General features: G+C 44.1%; 1 protein-coding gene across 2 annotated transcripts; it reads left to right on the forward strand.

The window, feature by feature from the left end:
• The first annotated feature begins 462 nt into the window (after nucleotides 1-462).
• On the forward strand, nucleotides 463-16,148 carry kxd1 (KxDL motif containing 1). Of its 2 annotated transcripts, none has more exons than XM_059991321.1 (5): nucleotides 463-621; nucleotides 4,431-4,537; nucleotides 7,274-7,426; nucleotides 12,506-12,552; nucleotides 15,056-16,148. In XM_059991321.1, exons 1-5 carry the CDS (start codon nucleotides 493-495, stop codon nucleotides 15,268-15,270), a joined length of 651 nt encoding a protein of 216 aa, XP_059847304.1. In that variant the 5' UTR covers nucleotides 463-492; the 3' UTR covers nucleotides 15,271-16,148. The 2 variants fall into 2 exon arrangements, with proteins under 2 accessions (XP_059847304.1, XP_059847305.1); XM_059991322.1 differs by having other exon boundaries at nucleotides 15,051-15,189.
• The last annotated feature ends 1,202 nt before the right edge of the window (nucleotides 16,149-17,350 follow it).

The raw sequence follows: 17,350 nt of genomic DNA on the forward strand, positions 1-17,350 counted from the left end.
TCTGCAGATGCTGCCTGACCTGTTGAATTCTGCCAGCATTTGCCATCTCCCGTATCAGAGAATGCCTTGTTTTTAGAGGGGCCCTGCTAAGAAAGTGCTTCATTGTTAAGAGGGAATATTGATAGAATATTTCACAGTACAGGGACTGGGGGCGTTTCTGAAGGAGGGCTGTGCTGGAGAGTGCACTAACGGGGAGTATTAAAGACAGGGTTCCACTCTGTTGTGTCTTACTGTTTGACGGTATTGAAAAGTGTCATCACGCTGGAAGACAGTGCCGAGGGAGGCAGTACTAGGTCTTTTATGAGATTATTTATCCCTGAAATCACCATTCGACCAGTCACTAGACAATACATGGGATCTTGCCGTGCATCATCTTCCCTCGCAAGCGCAAAGTTGGCTGAAGCCCTGCTAGCCGGCCGGGAAACCCCGCGGATCCACGCTTTAGCGCCTGGGAGACCCCGTGTCAAGGGCGGGAACCAGAGGACGGTGCGCATGCGTGCTCTGGTTTCCACGGTGACGCTGTGGAGGGCCCGGGGGGAAGTGGATCTGGTAGGCCCGGCCCGGCTTAGCCGGGAAGCGGGAAGCGGGAACCGTGGAGCGTTGGAGCCGCAGGCCCGATCGGTGAGTAACGGCAATTACTGAGGCAGAGTGTTGGTGGAGGCTGAGCTCTCGGCATAACACAGGAACTAGCGGGAGCTTACAGACGTCCAACTCCGTGCAGTGTATTGGCGGGTGTAAGGCTGACTGAAGAACACAGTGCTGATGAGTACAGGTCTCCTGATTATAAACTCGGGGTCAGTCCGATGGGAGACGGCTTTATCACTGTATAATAATGATGGGGTTAGCTTCTTTGTGGTTTAACACCGAAGTACTGATGGGACAGGTCAGTCCCATCAGTATTGTGGTGCAGAGCCGGTGGATCAGGTACGTGTGTCACTGGAGCGCAGGCAGTGCTAGTGGGGCAGGGGCGTGTGTCACTGGAGCGCAGGCAGTGCCAGTGGGGCAGGGGCGTGTGTCACTGGAGCGCAGGCAGTGCCAGTGGGGCAGGGGCGTGTGTCACTGGAGCGCAGGCAGTGCCAGTGGGGCAGGTATATTACTGTGCAAAAGTCTTAGGCGCACCAGATTTTTTAATATAAGTGTTTTAGATTTTTTTTTGTCTTCTGCATTAGTGTGTCAGAAAAGAGCAAATTTTAGATATCCAAAACATTCATTATTAGACAGAAATGTTTGTATTTTGTTAAAGAAATTAACCTGTTAAGTAATGGACTACTTATGAAATGCAAACTTGATTATTTTGTAGGTATATAGCCCAGTGCATGATTAAACAAAGATGATCAATGACATGATAGTAATGATCAATGACATACTAAGTTAAATGAACTAAACTGATTAACTGAAACAGAAATAGGCATAGAAAGAACTAAATTTAGTGGAGGACAACCAAACTAGTAGGTGAGGATGTGGTAGATGTGACAGATTAACATTCAGATCATCAATTCTTACATGACAAGAGTAGGCATAGCAGCAAGGCACAGGTGGTTGTCCAGCATCAGCAAGGTCTTTACCAAGCACAAATTTTGTGGCAGACAGGAGTTTCTTTTGAAGAAGCATAAAGAAACTGGCAAGGTTGAGGACTAGAAGCACAATGGTCAGCCACAGAAGCTGAATGCAGCAGACAAGAGATAAATCAAACTGATGTCCCTTCTAAATTGGAAGAAGTCTACCATTGCTATCTGCTCTAAGCACACAGAAATCTTTGAGACCCAAATACACTCTTCTATATTCTGGAGAAGTCTTGTCAGAAGTGGTCTTCATGGAAGATTTGCTGCCAAAAAGCCATTCCTTTGAAATGGAAACAAAGCCAAGATACTCATCTGTGCACAAAAACACAAGGACTCAGGTGCTGAACAATAGCAGCAAGTGTTCTGGACTGACAGGTCAAAATTTGAAATGTTTGGTTCCAACAGGAGGCAGTTTGTCCATAGAAGAGCGAGAGAATGCTACGGGATGAGTGCCTGACTGGTGGAACAGTGGAGACAGTAGAGGTTCCCTGAAGGTTTGGGGTGCATTTCTGTATATGGAGTTGGTTGTTAGATCGGGAATGTGTCTGATTTGTCCGAACAAGACAATAACCCCAAACACGTGGCCAATGTCATAAAGAACTATCTTCAGTGAAAAAGAGAATGAGTTCTGCAATAGAGCCTCCACAGAGACCCTATTTCAGTATCATTGAGGCTGTCTGCGATTACCTAGAGAGACAGAAGCAAGCAAGACAGCCAAAGTCTGCAGAAGAACTATGGAAAATCCTCTAAGATACTTGGAGCCAATTTTTTTTTATAAAACTGCATGACAGTGTACTTAAGACAGTGGATGCATTTTTAAAGTTGCAAGCAGTGCTGGTGGGACAGGTGTGTGTAACACTGTGGGTGCTGGCAGTGTCAGTAGGACTGGTATGTGTAACTGGGTGCTGGCAGTGCCAGTGGGACTGGTATGTGTAACACTGGGTGCTGGCAGTGCCAGTGGGACTGGTAGGTGTAACACTGGGTGCTGGCAGTGCCAGTGGGACAGGTAGGTGTAACACTGGGTGCTGGCAGTGCCAGTGGGACTGGTAGGTGTAACACTGGGTGCTGGCAGTGCCAGTGGGACTGGTATGTGTAACACTGGGTGCTGGCAGTGCCAGTGGGACTGGTAGGATGATGTGGGACACAGTGGTGGTGCAGCATTTAGATCCTTTGCCTCACTGTTAAAAGGATGTGGAATTGTTTCTGATAGGTGCTGTCTGTGCACATTCTCTCTGTGAGTCTATGGTTTACACCAGATGCTTCTGTTCTCTTCCATGTCCCAAAGTTAGCTTACAAGTTTCTTTAAAATTCCAAAGGTTAAGTGGCAAGAGAATCAAGGAGCAGTTGATGGGTGTAGTGGATGTAGAGAGAGAGAGAGTGAATAAGCTGCAGGGCCATGGGGGACATAATCAGAGGGGTAATTGCACTTGGCGGGATAGCTCGGCTAGAAGCTGACAGGGGACCAGCTGGCTAAATGGCTAATAGGTAGCCTTGCGAATCTGAGCTGCTTTGAGAGTTAGAACTGTGACTAGGTGGGATAATTAGTGGAACAGGTCAGTCATTGTATAATATTTTGGGATAGTAGTGGTGGGCATAGAGCTGTACCTGAATAACATTAGGTTACAGTACCAGTAGGGGCAGATCTTTTCCTTTGTAACCCTGGAATACTATTCTCAAGTTTGGAGGTCTGTATGACATCGGGTAAAGTACTTATAGGGCCAGGCCAGGTCAGTCACTGGGGCACTGACCTGGTATGTTAGTTGTATGAATGGAGCTATCGCTGGGGAACAATTATGTTGCAGAGTAACATCTGAGCACTGTACCGATGTGAATAGGCTTGACACTAAAGCACTGTCAAGCCTGTTCATTTCTGGTAGGTGCAAATGTGAGCCTGCAGTAGATTGGTGTAGACTTTGTATATGCTGTGGAATGCCATGTAGCAATAGGAGCCTGTAGAGAACTGTGGTTCAGTGTTAGTGGGTATTAATCTGTCTTTGAATAATACAGGGTTATAGTACTGATGGGGACAGGTTGATTATCAAAGAATGCTAGAGATGGGGTGGGGAGGTCATTATTGCTTTCACCTGCTGTGATATCACGATACAGTATTGGAGACAGCTCTATCATTAGCTGCCAGGTGCAGGTGTGATTCTTTGTTAATCTAGCGCTGTCTGTCCCAAGTCACTTTATAACACTGCAGGTCATTGCAAAAGGGATTGGATCTGTTGCTGAATGTGGATATAATGCTGTTGGTTGTAGATCTGTTGCCTTATTACACTAGAGTACAGAATTGTATGTTGTCTATTGCCTGTATATAGGGGCAATACAAGTGTAATAGGTTTGATCCTGAATACATTTCTGGTGGATGTAGTTGTGTCACTGTATAAAATGGGTGTAGTATCACTGGGGTTGGGCCAGTCATTATAAGAGTATTATGGATGGAGGTCTGTCATTGTAGTGGAGTAAACAGTGTTGGAGATAGGTGTGTCATGGTGTAACATGGGTACACTACCCAAATGTTGACTGTTCGTTTCCCTCCATGGGTACTGCTTGGCCTGCTGAGCTTCTCCAGCATTTTGTATGGGTTACTCAAGATTTCCAGAATTTGTAGAATCTCTGGTGTTTCTGTACATGTTTCTGTAAGCTTGAGATATAATACTGTGGTGAGTATGGATTTGTTGCTGTACAACCCTGAGATGTAATGGTGGGTACAAACCTTTCACTCTACACACCTGAGTACAGTACAGATCTGTCAGTATATGACACAGCATTGAAATTGTGGCTGAAGGTTTGAAATTTTATAATATTGTGGGAGAGTATTATGGGTCATTATACTCCAGATAATTTTTATTATTCCGTCCATGCCAGGCTGCCACAGGGATGGAGCCCTCAGCTGCCGGGGTGTTCTGTAGCAGAATGTTAAGCATGGTGAATCGTGAGGATGTTAATGCCATTGTCCAGGCACAGAGACACATGTGAGTACCTTGTTCTGCAGACACTGACTAGCCTCTGATGTTCAGGTATCACAATCCTTGGAATACTGTTTTCATTATAATCTGAATTTATCATGAAGCTAACATCTGTTTATTCCAGTTGTTTAAAGTGAAACATTCAGAGCAAATGAACATTGTGACACAAGTCTTTCACATCTACACATGCTGAATATTGCTGTCATAGATGTTAAATATTATTTGTTTTTCCATCTTGAAGTCAGTTGCTTCCATTTTATTGAGCTACTGTAATTTTTTATTGTTGCAAATAAAAATACAATTCATCTTGAACTCGCCAACCATTGTTCACTAGCTGAATAATAGGTAATTATCAGACTTGGAGAAGTAATGTATAATTATGCAAAGACAGGTGGCAAATGAGGAAATTGAACAAAATATAGAGTATGAATAGCCAGAAATAGAAAAAAATTCAAGAGCTTCTGAAGATATTTATAAAAGGTTAAGAAAGCAAGTGTTGGTCCTGTGGAAAATGAGTCAGTTCCTTGGTCTTGCTGACATTGAGTACAATGTTGTTGCGACACCATTCAACCAGCTGACCTATCTCACTGCTGTACACTGCCTCGTGACTATCTATGATCCAGCCAACAATGGTGGTATCATTGGCAAATTTGTAGATTGTATTTGAGCTCTACTTAGCCACAAAGTCATAGGTATAGAGAGAGTAGAGCAGGTGGCCAAACATGCAGCTCTGAGGGTTGCCTTTGATGGTCAGTAGAGAGGAGATGATGTTTTTGATCTGCACTGATTGTCTCCCAGTGAATGAGGAAGTTGTGAATTCAGATGTAGATATAGAGTCTCATGTCTTGGAGCTTGACAGTAAATTCTGAGAGCATGATGTTTTGAATGCTAAGTCGCAGTTAGTGAACAACTGCCTGACACATGTTCTGATCCTGTGCAGAGCCAGCAAGATGGTGTCTGCTGTAGACATGTTGTGGCGATGGGTGACCTGAAGAGGTCCCTGTCCATGTACTGAGGCAGGAGTTGATTCAAGCCATAACCAACCTCTTGAAGCAATTCATTACTGTCAACACTGACTCTAGGACACAGGTATCATATATGTTGTCTCTTACTGGTGTAAGTGTCCTAGAAACACTGACTCTCATTGACGCTGGTAGTGAATTTTGATTTGACAGAATTAACAAACCTTGGGATTCATTGCCCTGTTGGTAAATTGACCATAGCAATAGTCTTGTAACTCAAAATCCCTCTTGTGAAAATCAAAAAATTGCAAATGCTGGAAATCTGAAATTATAAACCAAAAAAAAAAATTGGAAGCACTCAACAAGTTGCAGGGCATTGAGGAATGCAGTAGAACAGTGATCTAGGAATAATGGTGCATAGTTCCCTGAAGGTGGAATCTCATGTGGATAGGGTGGTGAAGAAAGCTTTTGGTATGCTGGCCTTTATAAATCAGACCATTGAGTATAGGAGTGGGATGTAATGTTAAAATTGTACAAGGCATTGGTGAGGCCAAGCTTGGAGTATTGTGTATAGTTCTGGTCACCGAATTATAGGAAAGATGTCAACAAAATAGAGAGAGTTCAGAGGAGATTTACTAGAATGTTAACTGGGTTTCAGCACCTAAGTTACAGAGAAAGGTTGAACAAGTTAGGTCTTCATTCTTTGGATTTATATTGTCATTTAAAAAAAAATTGGATCGGTATATGGACAGGAAAGGAATGGAGGGTTATGGGCTGAGTGTAGGTCGGTGGGACTAGGTGAGAGTAAGCATTCGGCATGGACTAGAAGGGCCGAGATGGCCTGTTTCTGTTATTACGTATCCCGTAACTGGATAACTCACCAGCAAAGATAGAGAGGTCCGTTGGAGTCTGATGGCACTATTTTCAAACGTTTTATTCAAAAGGGGAACACAAAAAGCAGGGTTAATACAAACATTCAAATCGTATATGTCAGTAAAACTCAATCTAAAACGCGGGTATAGCAATAATCATCATTATGAAATAATCTCGACTGTTGTCTAGGGGATAATATATTGTCCGTTGGAAATATAAAAGTCACTCAGAAGTCTGCAGACTTTTGCTCTCCGGCTGGGTTTCACGTGTTTTAGAGGGGTCGGTGAAAACGAAAAGAGAACTTGCCCGGGTCTTTACGCAGTCACTCCATTAAATCAGGGGAGCGTTGTTTTCCCCTTTGTTAGTGCAATGTCTTTCTCGGTGTCCTCAGCCACCCACTCCCTAGGCCAAAGGAGTTAGGAGCGCACGTGGCATTGCGCGGCTTCCAGCTCTCTCGGGAGCGTTGAGCGATCGAGTTCTTCGGGAGCGTCTCTCTCTCTCTCTGGGGGGGGGGGGTACCACCTCCAGCAGCCCCCTTTTATCTTTACCTGCCGAGTTGTGGCTGTCCAAAAGAGTAGGGTGATCTCCACCCCCACATTGCTCGAGGGTATTCATGCCCATGATAGTTGTCACGTAGCCGGGACATGCACGTGACACAGGTGCCCCTACGAACAATGGTCAAAACCGTTGCATTGACTCTCGCTTCCGAGTCCCGAATTAATAGCAATCTTGTGATTCTCCGGAAGGAGGGGGCTGCTCCCGCTCCTTCGGCCCTTCAGAGCTGTGGTATCTTCATAACACCGTGCTGTAATGGTTGTATGGTTGTAAGTTAGATGGTATCTGTAGAAATAGAAACAGAATTAACATTTCATCCAAACCTGTACCTTCATTTAATGATTTCTCCCAGGCTGGACCGTTTTGAAAAAACAAATGAGATGTTGCTGAACTTCAACAACCTGTCGAGTGTGAGACTGAACCAGATGACTGATCGATACCTGCACCACACCCGGGCTCTAGTGGAGATGAAAAAAGATCTTGACAGTATCTTCCGCCGGATCAGGTACAGTGTTAGGAATTGGTACAGTGAATGCAAGAGCAGAATGTACCATTTGTCTTGCAGGGCATCTTGTTCCGTTATGGACTATAATTGGCATCCAGTCACATTCTGGTGCTGCCCTGTTCTCTGGTTCCTGATACACCCTCTCTTGAATTCTCATGGACTCCCTCACCCGATATTCAGTGCTTGTTGACCATTCTCTTGACCTTGGAATCTCCTCTGATTCTTGCCCATTCCTTCATCCTCACCTTTGTGGCTCCAGCTCTGCCTTTATGACTAAAGAGCTTCCCCAATCTCTGTTGTTCCCCTTCTCCTTCACACAAGAGTATTAACAGCCACTTTCCTTCACTCCTTGTTCACTCTTCCTCTCCCCAGCAGGCTCTGTATTGATTTCCACCCTTTCATCTTTATTTATCGTGTCCTTAGCTTCCTGTTGCAGCTTGGATCTATGTTTTCCCTAGGTTTGTTCCAATCTTGGTAGCAAAGTGTCCTATGGATTTCTGTGCCTGGTTCCCTTCTCTAGCTCTTATTAAGTCCCATCTCCACATGAGCCAGGGACCTAGCTTCTGGGTCTCTTGACACCGTCAAATGAGGACAGAATCAGAATAAATCACAGACTATTCTGTTTTGCGGCAACAGTAAGGTGCAAAGACATAAAGTTACTGTAAATTACTACATGATGGTGCCGGTGAACTATGGTGACGTTCTGCGGGCTACGTACAATACTTCTAAGTTTACCCCTTTTGAATTATTCTCAATGCAATCTATCTGTAATTTTCCCTTAGGCAGTGTACTTTTAAATTGACTTAATGATCTACAGATTACATGATCTTCTAAAAGACTTGGTGGACTTAACTCTTAAGTAAGCAGGTGCGGCACCTTTAAGCAGACAAAGGTTCATCATAATGGCCGGAAGCGAGGCAGGAGTGGGGGAACTCCAAGTCAGGCTGAAACACAGAGGAATGAGACCCCTTCTACCCTGCATCTTGTTACCTAATGTATAGTCATTGGAGGACAAAACTGAGGACCTGAGAGCAAGATTGCTATATCAGAGCAAAATGAGAGATTGTGTTCTATGTGTAAGTAAGACATAGCTTAATCCCAGCATGCCAGATACAGTAACCCGAAGGCTTCTCAATTCACAGGATGGACTGAACTGCTCTTTCAGAAAAGGCAAAAGGTAGAGGTGTGTGTTTCATGATGAATTCTGGGTGGTGCTCCAAAGATTAGGAGGTGGTCACAGGAGGCGGAGGAGTAGTTACGGGATTGCTTCGAGTTGGTGAACTGGACTGTGGACTCATTAGTGGATCTGAATGAATATACCATGGTTGTCACAGACTTTATTAGAACAGTTGTAGGTGAGTGTATCTCTACAACATCATTCAGAGTCTTCCCCAACCAGAAGCCCTGGCTGAACCATGAGATGTGCAATCGGCTGAGGGCCAGCTCAGAGGCACTCAAATCTGGTGGCCAAAAAAGGTCCGGGTATGATCTCCGAAAAGCAAAGTGGCAATTCTGGACTAAACTGGAATTAATGAAGGATGCTCGATAGTTTGGACAGGGCTTAAATACTAACACTTATCAAGTTAAATCAAGTGACATGGGCAACAGCAGGGCTTCACTTCCAGATGAGTTCAATGCCTTCTGTGCTCACTTTGACCTTCAAAACATGGAGGACCCGCAGTCCCTGAAGATCATGTGATTTCAGTCACTGAGGATGATATGCGAGCATCCTTCAGGAGGATGAACACAACTTAAGTATCCAGCCCAGTTGGGGTACCTGGCCAAGAACTAAAGACCTGAGCTGACCAACTGGCTGGAGATCTTTCACCTCTCACTTCGGCAGTTTGAGGTACCCATTTTCTTCAAGCAGATTTCACTTATACCACTGCCTAAGAAAAACGCCGTACACTAGCACTTAAATGAGAGGTTGGTCGTAAAACATATCACCTCCTGCATGAGAAGCAACTAGGATCTGCAGTTTTGCCAACTGGAGTGACAGGTCCACAGCAGATGCCATCTCTTTGGCTCTTCACTATACACCCAGAACATCTGGACAGCAAAGATACATTCATCAGGATGCTCTTTATTGGCTACAGTTTGGCATTCAATATTATCATCCCCTCAAAGTTAATCAGTAAGCTCCAAGACCTTGATCTCAATACCTACTTATGTAAATTGATCCTTGATTTCCTCACTTGCAGGCCCCAGTCAGTTTGAATTGGCAACTACATCTCCACAATCTCCCTCAGCACAAATGCATGACAAGGTTGTGTGCTTAGCCATTTGTGCTACTTGCTTTACATTTCTGATTATGTTGCTGAGCACGGCAACATTCAAGTTTGCTGATGACACCACTGTCGTAGACCAAATCAAAGGTGATGAAACAGCATATAGGAGGGAGATTGAAAATCTAGCTGAGTGATGCAACAACAGCAACCTCTTACTCACTGTCAGCAAGACCAAGAAGCTGATTATTTTCAGGAGGTCCACGAGCCAGTTCTCATCAGGGGATCAGAGGTGGAGTGGGTCAGTAACTTTAAAATTTTCAACGTTATCATTTCAGAGGACCTGTCCTGGGTCCAGGATGTAAGTGTAATTATGAAGAAAGGACGGCAGCACCTCTACTTCCATAGGAGTTTACAAAGATTTGGCATTACATCTTAACCTTTGCCAATTTTATAGATGTGTAGTGGAGAGTATATTGACTGGTTATATCACAGCCTGGTATGGAAGCAACAATGCCCTGAATGGAAAATCATACAAAAACCCTCCATCACAGGTAAAGCCCTCCCCATCATTGAGCACATTGACACGGTGTTGTTGCATGAAAGCAGCAACCATAATCGGGCTATCACCACCCAAGTCATCACGAGGAAATCTGCAGATGCTGGAAATTAAAGCAACACATTCAAAATGCTGGTGGAACGCAGCAGGCCAGGCAGCATCTAAAGGAAGAAGCACTGTCGGCGTTTCGGGCTGAAATCCTTCGTCAGGACTGAAAGGAAAGATAGTAAGAGATTTGCAAGTAGGAGGGAGGAGGGGGAAATCCAAAATGATAGGAGAAGACCGGAGGAGGTGGGGTGAAGCTGAGAGCCGGAAAGGTGATTGGCAAAAGGGATACAGAGCTGGAGAAGGGAAAGGATCATGGGATGGGAGGCCTAAGGAGAAAGAAAGGGGGAGGGGAGCACCAGAGGGAGATGGAGAACAGGCAGAGTGATGGGCAGAAAGAGAAAAAAAAAGGAGAGGGGAAAAAACTAAATATATCAGGGATGGGGTAAGAAGGGGAGGGGGGGCATTAATGGAAGTTAGAGAAGTCAATGTTCATGCCATCAGGTTGGAGGCTACCCAGCCGGTATATAAGGTGTTGTTCCTCCAACCTGAGTGTGGCTTCATCTTGACAATAGAGGATGCCATGGATAGACATATCAGAATGGGAATGGGACGTGGAATTAAAATGTGTGGCCACTGGAAGATCCTGCTTTCTCTGGCGTACAGAGCGTTACTGCATCAGGTGCTCCCGGTGTGGCCTTTTATATATTGGTGAGACCCAAAGCAGACTGGGAGACCGTTTCACTAAACACCTATGCTCTTGTCCGCCAGAGGAAGCAGGATCTCCCAGCGGCCATATATTTTAATTCCATGTCCCATTCCCATTCTGATATGTCTATCCATGGCCTCCTCTACTGTCAAGAGAAGCCACACTCAGGTTGGAGGAACAATATCTTATATACTGGCTGGGTAGCCTCCAACCTGATGGCATGAACATTGACTTCTCTAACTTCCGTTAATGCCCCTCCTCCCCTTCTTACCCCATCTCTGATATATTTAGTTTTCTCCCCCCTCCTGTTTTTTTCTCTTTCTGCCCATCACTCTGCCTGTTCTCCATCTCCCTCTGGTGCTCCCCTCCCCCTTTCTTTCTCCCGAGGCCTCCTGTCCCATGATCCTTTCCCTTCTCCAGCTCTGTATCCCTTTTGCCAATCACCTTTCCGGCTCTCAGCTTCACCCCACCCCCTCTGGTCTTCTCCTATCATTTTGCATTTTCACCTCCCCCTCCTACTTGCAAATCTCTTACTATCTTTCCTTTCAGTCTTGACGAAGGGTCTTGGCCCGAAGTGCTGCGTTCCACCAACACTTTGTGTGTGTTACCTCCCAAGTCATGCTGTCTTCTCGCTGCTGCCATCAGGAAGATTGTGCAGGAGCCTCAGGACTCTCACTACCAGGTTCAGGAACAATTATTACCCCCCACCCATCAGGCTCTTGAACCAGAAGGGACAACTTTACTCAACTTCACTTTCCCCATCTTTGAAATGTTCCATCAACTTCTGTACTCATTTTCAAGAACTCTTCATCTCAGGTTCTCAATATTTATTTATTGTTGGCTTACTTATTATTATTTCTTTTTGTATTTGCACAGATTATTTTCTTTTGCACACTGGTTAAACACCCAAGTCGATGTGGTCTTTCATTGATTCTGTTATGGATTTATTGAATATGCTTGCAAGAAAATGAATCTGTTGTGTATAGTTAACATGCATGTACTTTAATAATAAATTTACTTTTGAATATTGAACTTTGAAATTAAGTAGTGCACAAATAAAAGGAATAACTAGAGATTCAGAAATCTAATGGCAGGGGGAAGAGCTGTTTCTGCATCAAGGAGAAGCTACATCGAGATGGTATTATCCAGCAGCTGCCAACTCTCCCTTATCCCATTCTGAGGAGGATGTGTTTTTGAGGATGGGCACAGTAATCTCTACTTTTGACAAGTGCACTGATTCTCACTGTTCTTCTGGTTTCAACCAGTAGAGGGAGCAGATGCAACGATATATGCTAGAGGCTGGTTACAAAACAGTAAACTTTTTTACACGTGGCTCATTTGCCCTGTGTACAGCTGTGTATGTGTGCTGATACATCATCTTTCTGCATAAAGATGCTGTACATAGAGCTGGAACATTCAGATTCTGCAGTAAAAGGTCTTAGCAAGTGATCTGGATGAATGGCTAAGATTAGTTGAAAGGTTTGCAGTAAAGTGTTTTCTACGGTCTGATTAGTCACTTGATTATTTTTTCCCACCTGCAGGACTCTTAAGGACAAACTCTCAAAGCAGCATCCAGAGGCATTCAGCAGTGAGTATGTACAGCGGGACTGTGCAGTTACTAATATCCTTTGTATTCATCTTTGGGGTTCCCAAATTAGAGAGGTCTAGGAATGAAAAGGAACTTCCACGTTTGACAGCATGATCTATGGAGTAAATTCCCTGTCTGCTCTTAATGTCATGAGGGGAGGGATAGTTGGTAGATGTGGCACTTACTCTCAGCACTGGCTTCATTCAGAGTTCTTGAAATCTCCAGTAATATTTGTATTGAGAGATTAAATCTTTAATCAGTAAAGAGTTAAATGAATAAATAAAGCAACTGCTTGTTGGCTGAATACAGTGGAGAAATGGAATAGGTTTGGTTAGATTGAAAGAGTAACTGGAATTCAGTGCAGAATCTCAGACAGGTTAAGCACTGGGAGAGATAACAGGGTTGGCTGTGACACAACAATTAATTGCAAGAAATAAAGTGGACGTTGAATGCTGTGACAGCTCCAGATAGATCAGTGGGAAGGAACTGTTGTGATGGAAATAACTGGTTCTTTGAGTCTGAACAGTAGAGGCCTGGACACACACAGTTTTAATAATAAGGTATTTATTATTAAAGGGGAAGTCGGGTCAACACAAGCAACTACAATACACAGAAAGCGGTGTGGGGACAGGGTACGGTTACACATACAAAGAACAAGGGAAAAGCACTACAACAGCTATCCCCCTTGACCTTGGATAGCTGTGACGCCCTTACCAGGACAAACGATAGACCTCCCAAACATGAATCAATGCACTTACCTTCAATGAGGTGGTCTGTAAGAGAGACTGAGCCAGGGACAAGTCTTACCTTTTATAGCATGGGGCTGGGCGAGATAATCCAATTAAGGTGACCAATAATTTAGGTGTGCATTGATTAGTTGGGAGGGACCAAATGTTGATTGGCATGTGGTGTGTCCTCCGACCAGCCAGGTGGCAGTGCATCTGTCACTTGGCTGGTCTCTCTGGATACAGGAACATATATGATTGAGTTTTGGTAGCAGGATTCGGAGACAGATGGGGAAAATTTGGTTTCCCAGAATTTGAGTTAATCTATTGTTTTTTTGGGTTAAACTGATTTTGATCTTAAGGGATAATTGGTTTGGAATCCACAATTCACCAATTTCTGTACGTAAAGCTATGTACAACTCAATGCATTTCACACCAGCCAATGCTGTGGAACTGCCCACGGCATTTTTCACTAATTGAGAGAAGGTCAGCATTTCTGTCCATTGTTGGTGTATGTACTTGTTGAAGCACACATTAGGCCATAAGACATGGAGGCAGAATTAGGCCATTTGGCCCATTGAGTCTGCTCCGCCATTCCATATGTTGATTTATTATCCATCTCAACCCCATTCTCTTGCCTTCTCCCCAAAACCATTGACGCCCTGACTAATTAAAAACCTATTAATCCCCGCTTTCAATAAACCCAGTGACTCGGCCTCCATAGCTGTCTATGCCAATGAATTCCACAGATCCACCACTCTCTGGCTAAAGAAATGTTGACTGTATACTCCAGTGTACTTGATGTGAGTGGGCATAGAAATTACATTTCCTTCTGTAAAGTTTAGAACCAGACACTTTGTGTAGTAACTCATAAGTAAGTCTTAAGGAAACTTTAACAGGCTTCCTGTTTTATTCAAGGGATCATAGGCTAGGCCAATATTTTACTGATCATCAGATGAGTTGAGTAGCTTGCTGGTACTTTCGAGAGCAGAGTCAGGCATATTGCTGTTCTGGACCACACACAGACTAGATTTGTCAAGGCTGGCAGATATCCTCCCTGGGATTTCCTTATTAAAACAGATGAGCTTTTGAAGGATATTCAAGTAATTTCATGGTCATCATTACTGGTAAGAACTTCACTCCAGGTATATTTAATCGAATTTATATCCCCAGCTGCTGTAGAGAAATTCAAGCTTGTATTTCTGATTTGTGTCCAACCTTCCAGACAATAGTCCATTCTGCCATCGTATCCTTCTACCCTCAGAGGCTGGTGGGGAACCTGTCCTCCTAGGGAGTGTCAGAGTCTGCTGTAAAAGTTACCACATTGAGGAGGAAGAGGAGGGTGCTGTTTGGGGATGGGGGTGGGGAAGATGCCAGCATACATTTGTTGTGCAAAGAGCCTTTTTTCTGTTGTGGACTCAGGCAAGATGCCAGAGCATACCTGATATGTGAGCAAGTAGGTTGTGGCTGGAGACGGAGAAGTTAACACATCACCAAGAGGAAAGGAAGTGGAATAATTAATATTCAGATTAGTAGCTAGAGTCAGGACATCAAAGAGAATGGGTCTCCATATCCACTCCACTGATGAGTGGAGCAGCAAGTGTGTATGATGGTGTGCCCTGGAATGGTTGAGCCCATCCGTTAACCAGGTAATGTCTCCTTGTCTCAACCGTGCTGAGCTCATTTTATGCATTCACCCAACCAGGGCATACTGCCATAGGTTTATTATCTGGGTTGTGTGTGCTGGTTGCTGATCTTTCTTTCTGTTTTGAGGATAGGTATCCAGGAGTCCCTAGATGTGGAAGATGAAGACCTTGATCCTAATCCAAAGAGCTTGTTACCTCTCTCCGACACTTTAGAACTGAGCTCCGATTCCAGTAACACCAGCCCGACTTTACTCACGCCCGGAGCAAGTGGGGACTCGGAAGATGCGCAGGCGACCAAGGAACAGGATGGACATGTGCATCTCATGACTGAGGCTGGAGGAGAGTAAACTCCAAACATGTACCTGCAGAATGTTCCTCCATTGGGAGGGGGGGAAAGGCAGTACAAAAGCCAGGCCCAGAGACCTACTGAGCTCACAAAGAAGCTTCAGGTGTGTTACTGTTGAGGCCAAGCCACTGGGTTAATGCCTGTGGGGGAGAAATGAATTCTCCTCAACCATTCAGTGTCTCTCTTGTTCAATTTAATTGCAGTGGATTACTCTGTGAATCTGATCACTGTGAGTCCAGAGGTTTACGGTGAAGCTCCTGCTGCATGGTTGTAAGGATTTTACGGTGAGATACAGTTGCTCTTCTGCACTCGCTGTGTGATTGTAGGATTTCTGCAGTGTGGATTTATGATAAAAGTGTAAAGTGCGACAATAAAACGTAGCTGGCAAAGTGGAATTTTTTTCTTGTTGGGTGTGAGAGGTTAATGTCTGGAAGCTAATCAGAAACATGGGAAATGCAGATGCTAGAAATTACTGTTGTGGTTGGAATGCAAGAATGGGCAGAGGGAGAGTGATTCTTTGTTCATTCATTGTGTTTATTTTGTGCACTAATGCAACTAATATTAGGGAGGTGTATGGCTTGGCAGATTGGATGCCACCAGTTTGACCAACTCTTTCCCCCCCTCCCCCAATGTTTTATGGAAATTGCCACTGGTTATGTTGCAAAGGAGCCAAGTGCTTCAGTGAAAAGAAAGCTTCATGGAATCAACAGGTTTAAAGCAGGATTCCTGTGTAGGCCTATTAGTGTTATGTGCTCAAGCTGAGCTCTTCCAAAGCAATGAAACACTTGTTTGTAATTTGGCTCTACTGGTAAGCTCACCCATTTCAATAACATACTGAGTTTCAGGAGAGCAATTATTAAAGGTAACCTGCTGACAAGGCTTGCATCAAAGAATTCACTGCTATTTCCTCCACTGATTTACTGTGCTTAGTTCTTCCACTTCACAGGACTTCAGAGGAAACTCATATATTCAGGGTGGCACCAGAACTGGCTGAGAAACATTCATTTTTCAGCTGCCTGATGATCTCATCAATCTGTATGGTATTTTATCACAGTCTTCATTACACAAACAGAAGTATCAAACAGGTGACAGTGGCCAGATGAGATAATTGACTCAGAGTTTGGTCAAAGGTGAATTTCATAGAGTAGTTGAAGGAGAATTATTTAGGCAGGGAATTCCTACCTTGGGACCTAGATAGCTAAAGGCAAAGTTGCCAGTGGTGGGATGTTAAAATTCAGGGTTGAGTGGGAATTGGAACAGTGCAAATATCCTGGAGAAGGTACAGTAAGCTGTGAGCATGTTGATACTGGAAGCATTGTGCCACTTGTGGACTGCCCCAAGCACATCCTCTGACTGTTGATTATTGACACAAAAGGACACATTTTACTGTAAGCTACAAAATACATATGACAAATAAAGTTAATGCTTTTTTTTGAAAAAGCTACAATAAGGGGAGAGATTAGAAAATAGAGAATTCTAATAAGTTACTGGGAGGTTTGAGCACAGGAGTGACGGAGAGGGTGCAGTGATTGTTGAGAGTATAATTTTGGTTCAGCTCTGGTTTATGAAAGGTCGGAAGTTTTTTCCAGTCAGGTGCTTGAATAGGAAGTATGGATGAGGTTAAATGTTGCAGCTATAGGCTGTGATGGGTGGCTAATGGGGAGAGGAAGCACTGTTCAGAGTGATAACGTTGTGAATATTCTCCTTCAGCCTGAGACATATATGGAGCTTGTAGGAGTGGGTTCAACTTATAACTTGTTCAACTGCACCAGAATCCCCAGCTCTCCTCTTACTTTGTCATCCTCCAGGGCTCCCAGGCAACTTTCTAACAAAGCTTACAAAATTATACAATTCTGGTTGGTATCATATAAAACTTCATTGCCCAATTACTGTAGGTACCACTTATGTGCAGTCTGTCTTTCAACTCTTCCTGATTAGTAACCTGGATGTTCTTTCTCCCTGAACAGAATTGTAGAGATGTTTTTGACAAGTGATGGGTGTGCCACACATTGGGAGTGCCTCTGGAAGACACCCAAACTTCCTCAGTGACGGGTTTTAACTGAATGAAAGAATGCATGATT

Source organism: Hypanus sabinus, chromosome 16 (genome assembly GCF_030144855.1).
Source record: "Hypanus sabinus isolate sHypSab1 chromosome 16, sHypSab1.hap1, whole genome shotgun sequence".
Taxonomy (NCBI): domain Eukaryota; kingdom Metazoa; phylum Chordata; class Chondrichthyes; order Myliobatiformes; family Dasyatidae; genus Hypanus; species Hypanus sabinus.

What these genes read in the sequence shown, in the direction of transcription:
- kxd1 (XM_059991321.1), top strand. Translation starts at nt 493, where the DNA reads ATGCGTGCTCTGGTTTCCACGGTGACGCTGTGGAGGGCCCGGGGGGAA. An exon ending in TGGAGCCGCAGGCCCGATCG is followed by an intron (nt 622 to 4,430) that starts GTGAGTAACGGC and finishes CGTCCATGCCAG; the next exon opens with GCTGCCACAGGGATGGAGCC. An exon ending in GTCCAGGCACAGAGACACAT is followed by an intron (nt 4,538 to 7,273) that starts GTGAGTACCTTG and finishes GATTTCTCCCAG; the next exon opens with GCTGGACCGTTTTGAAAAAA.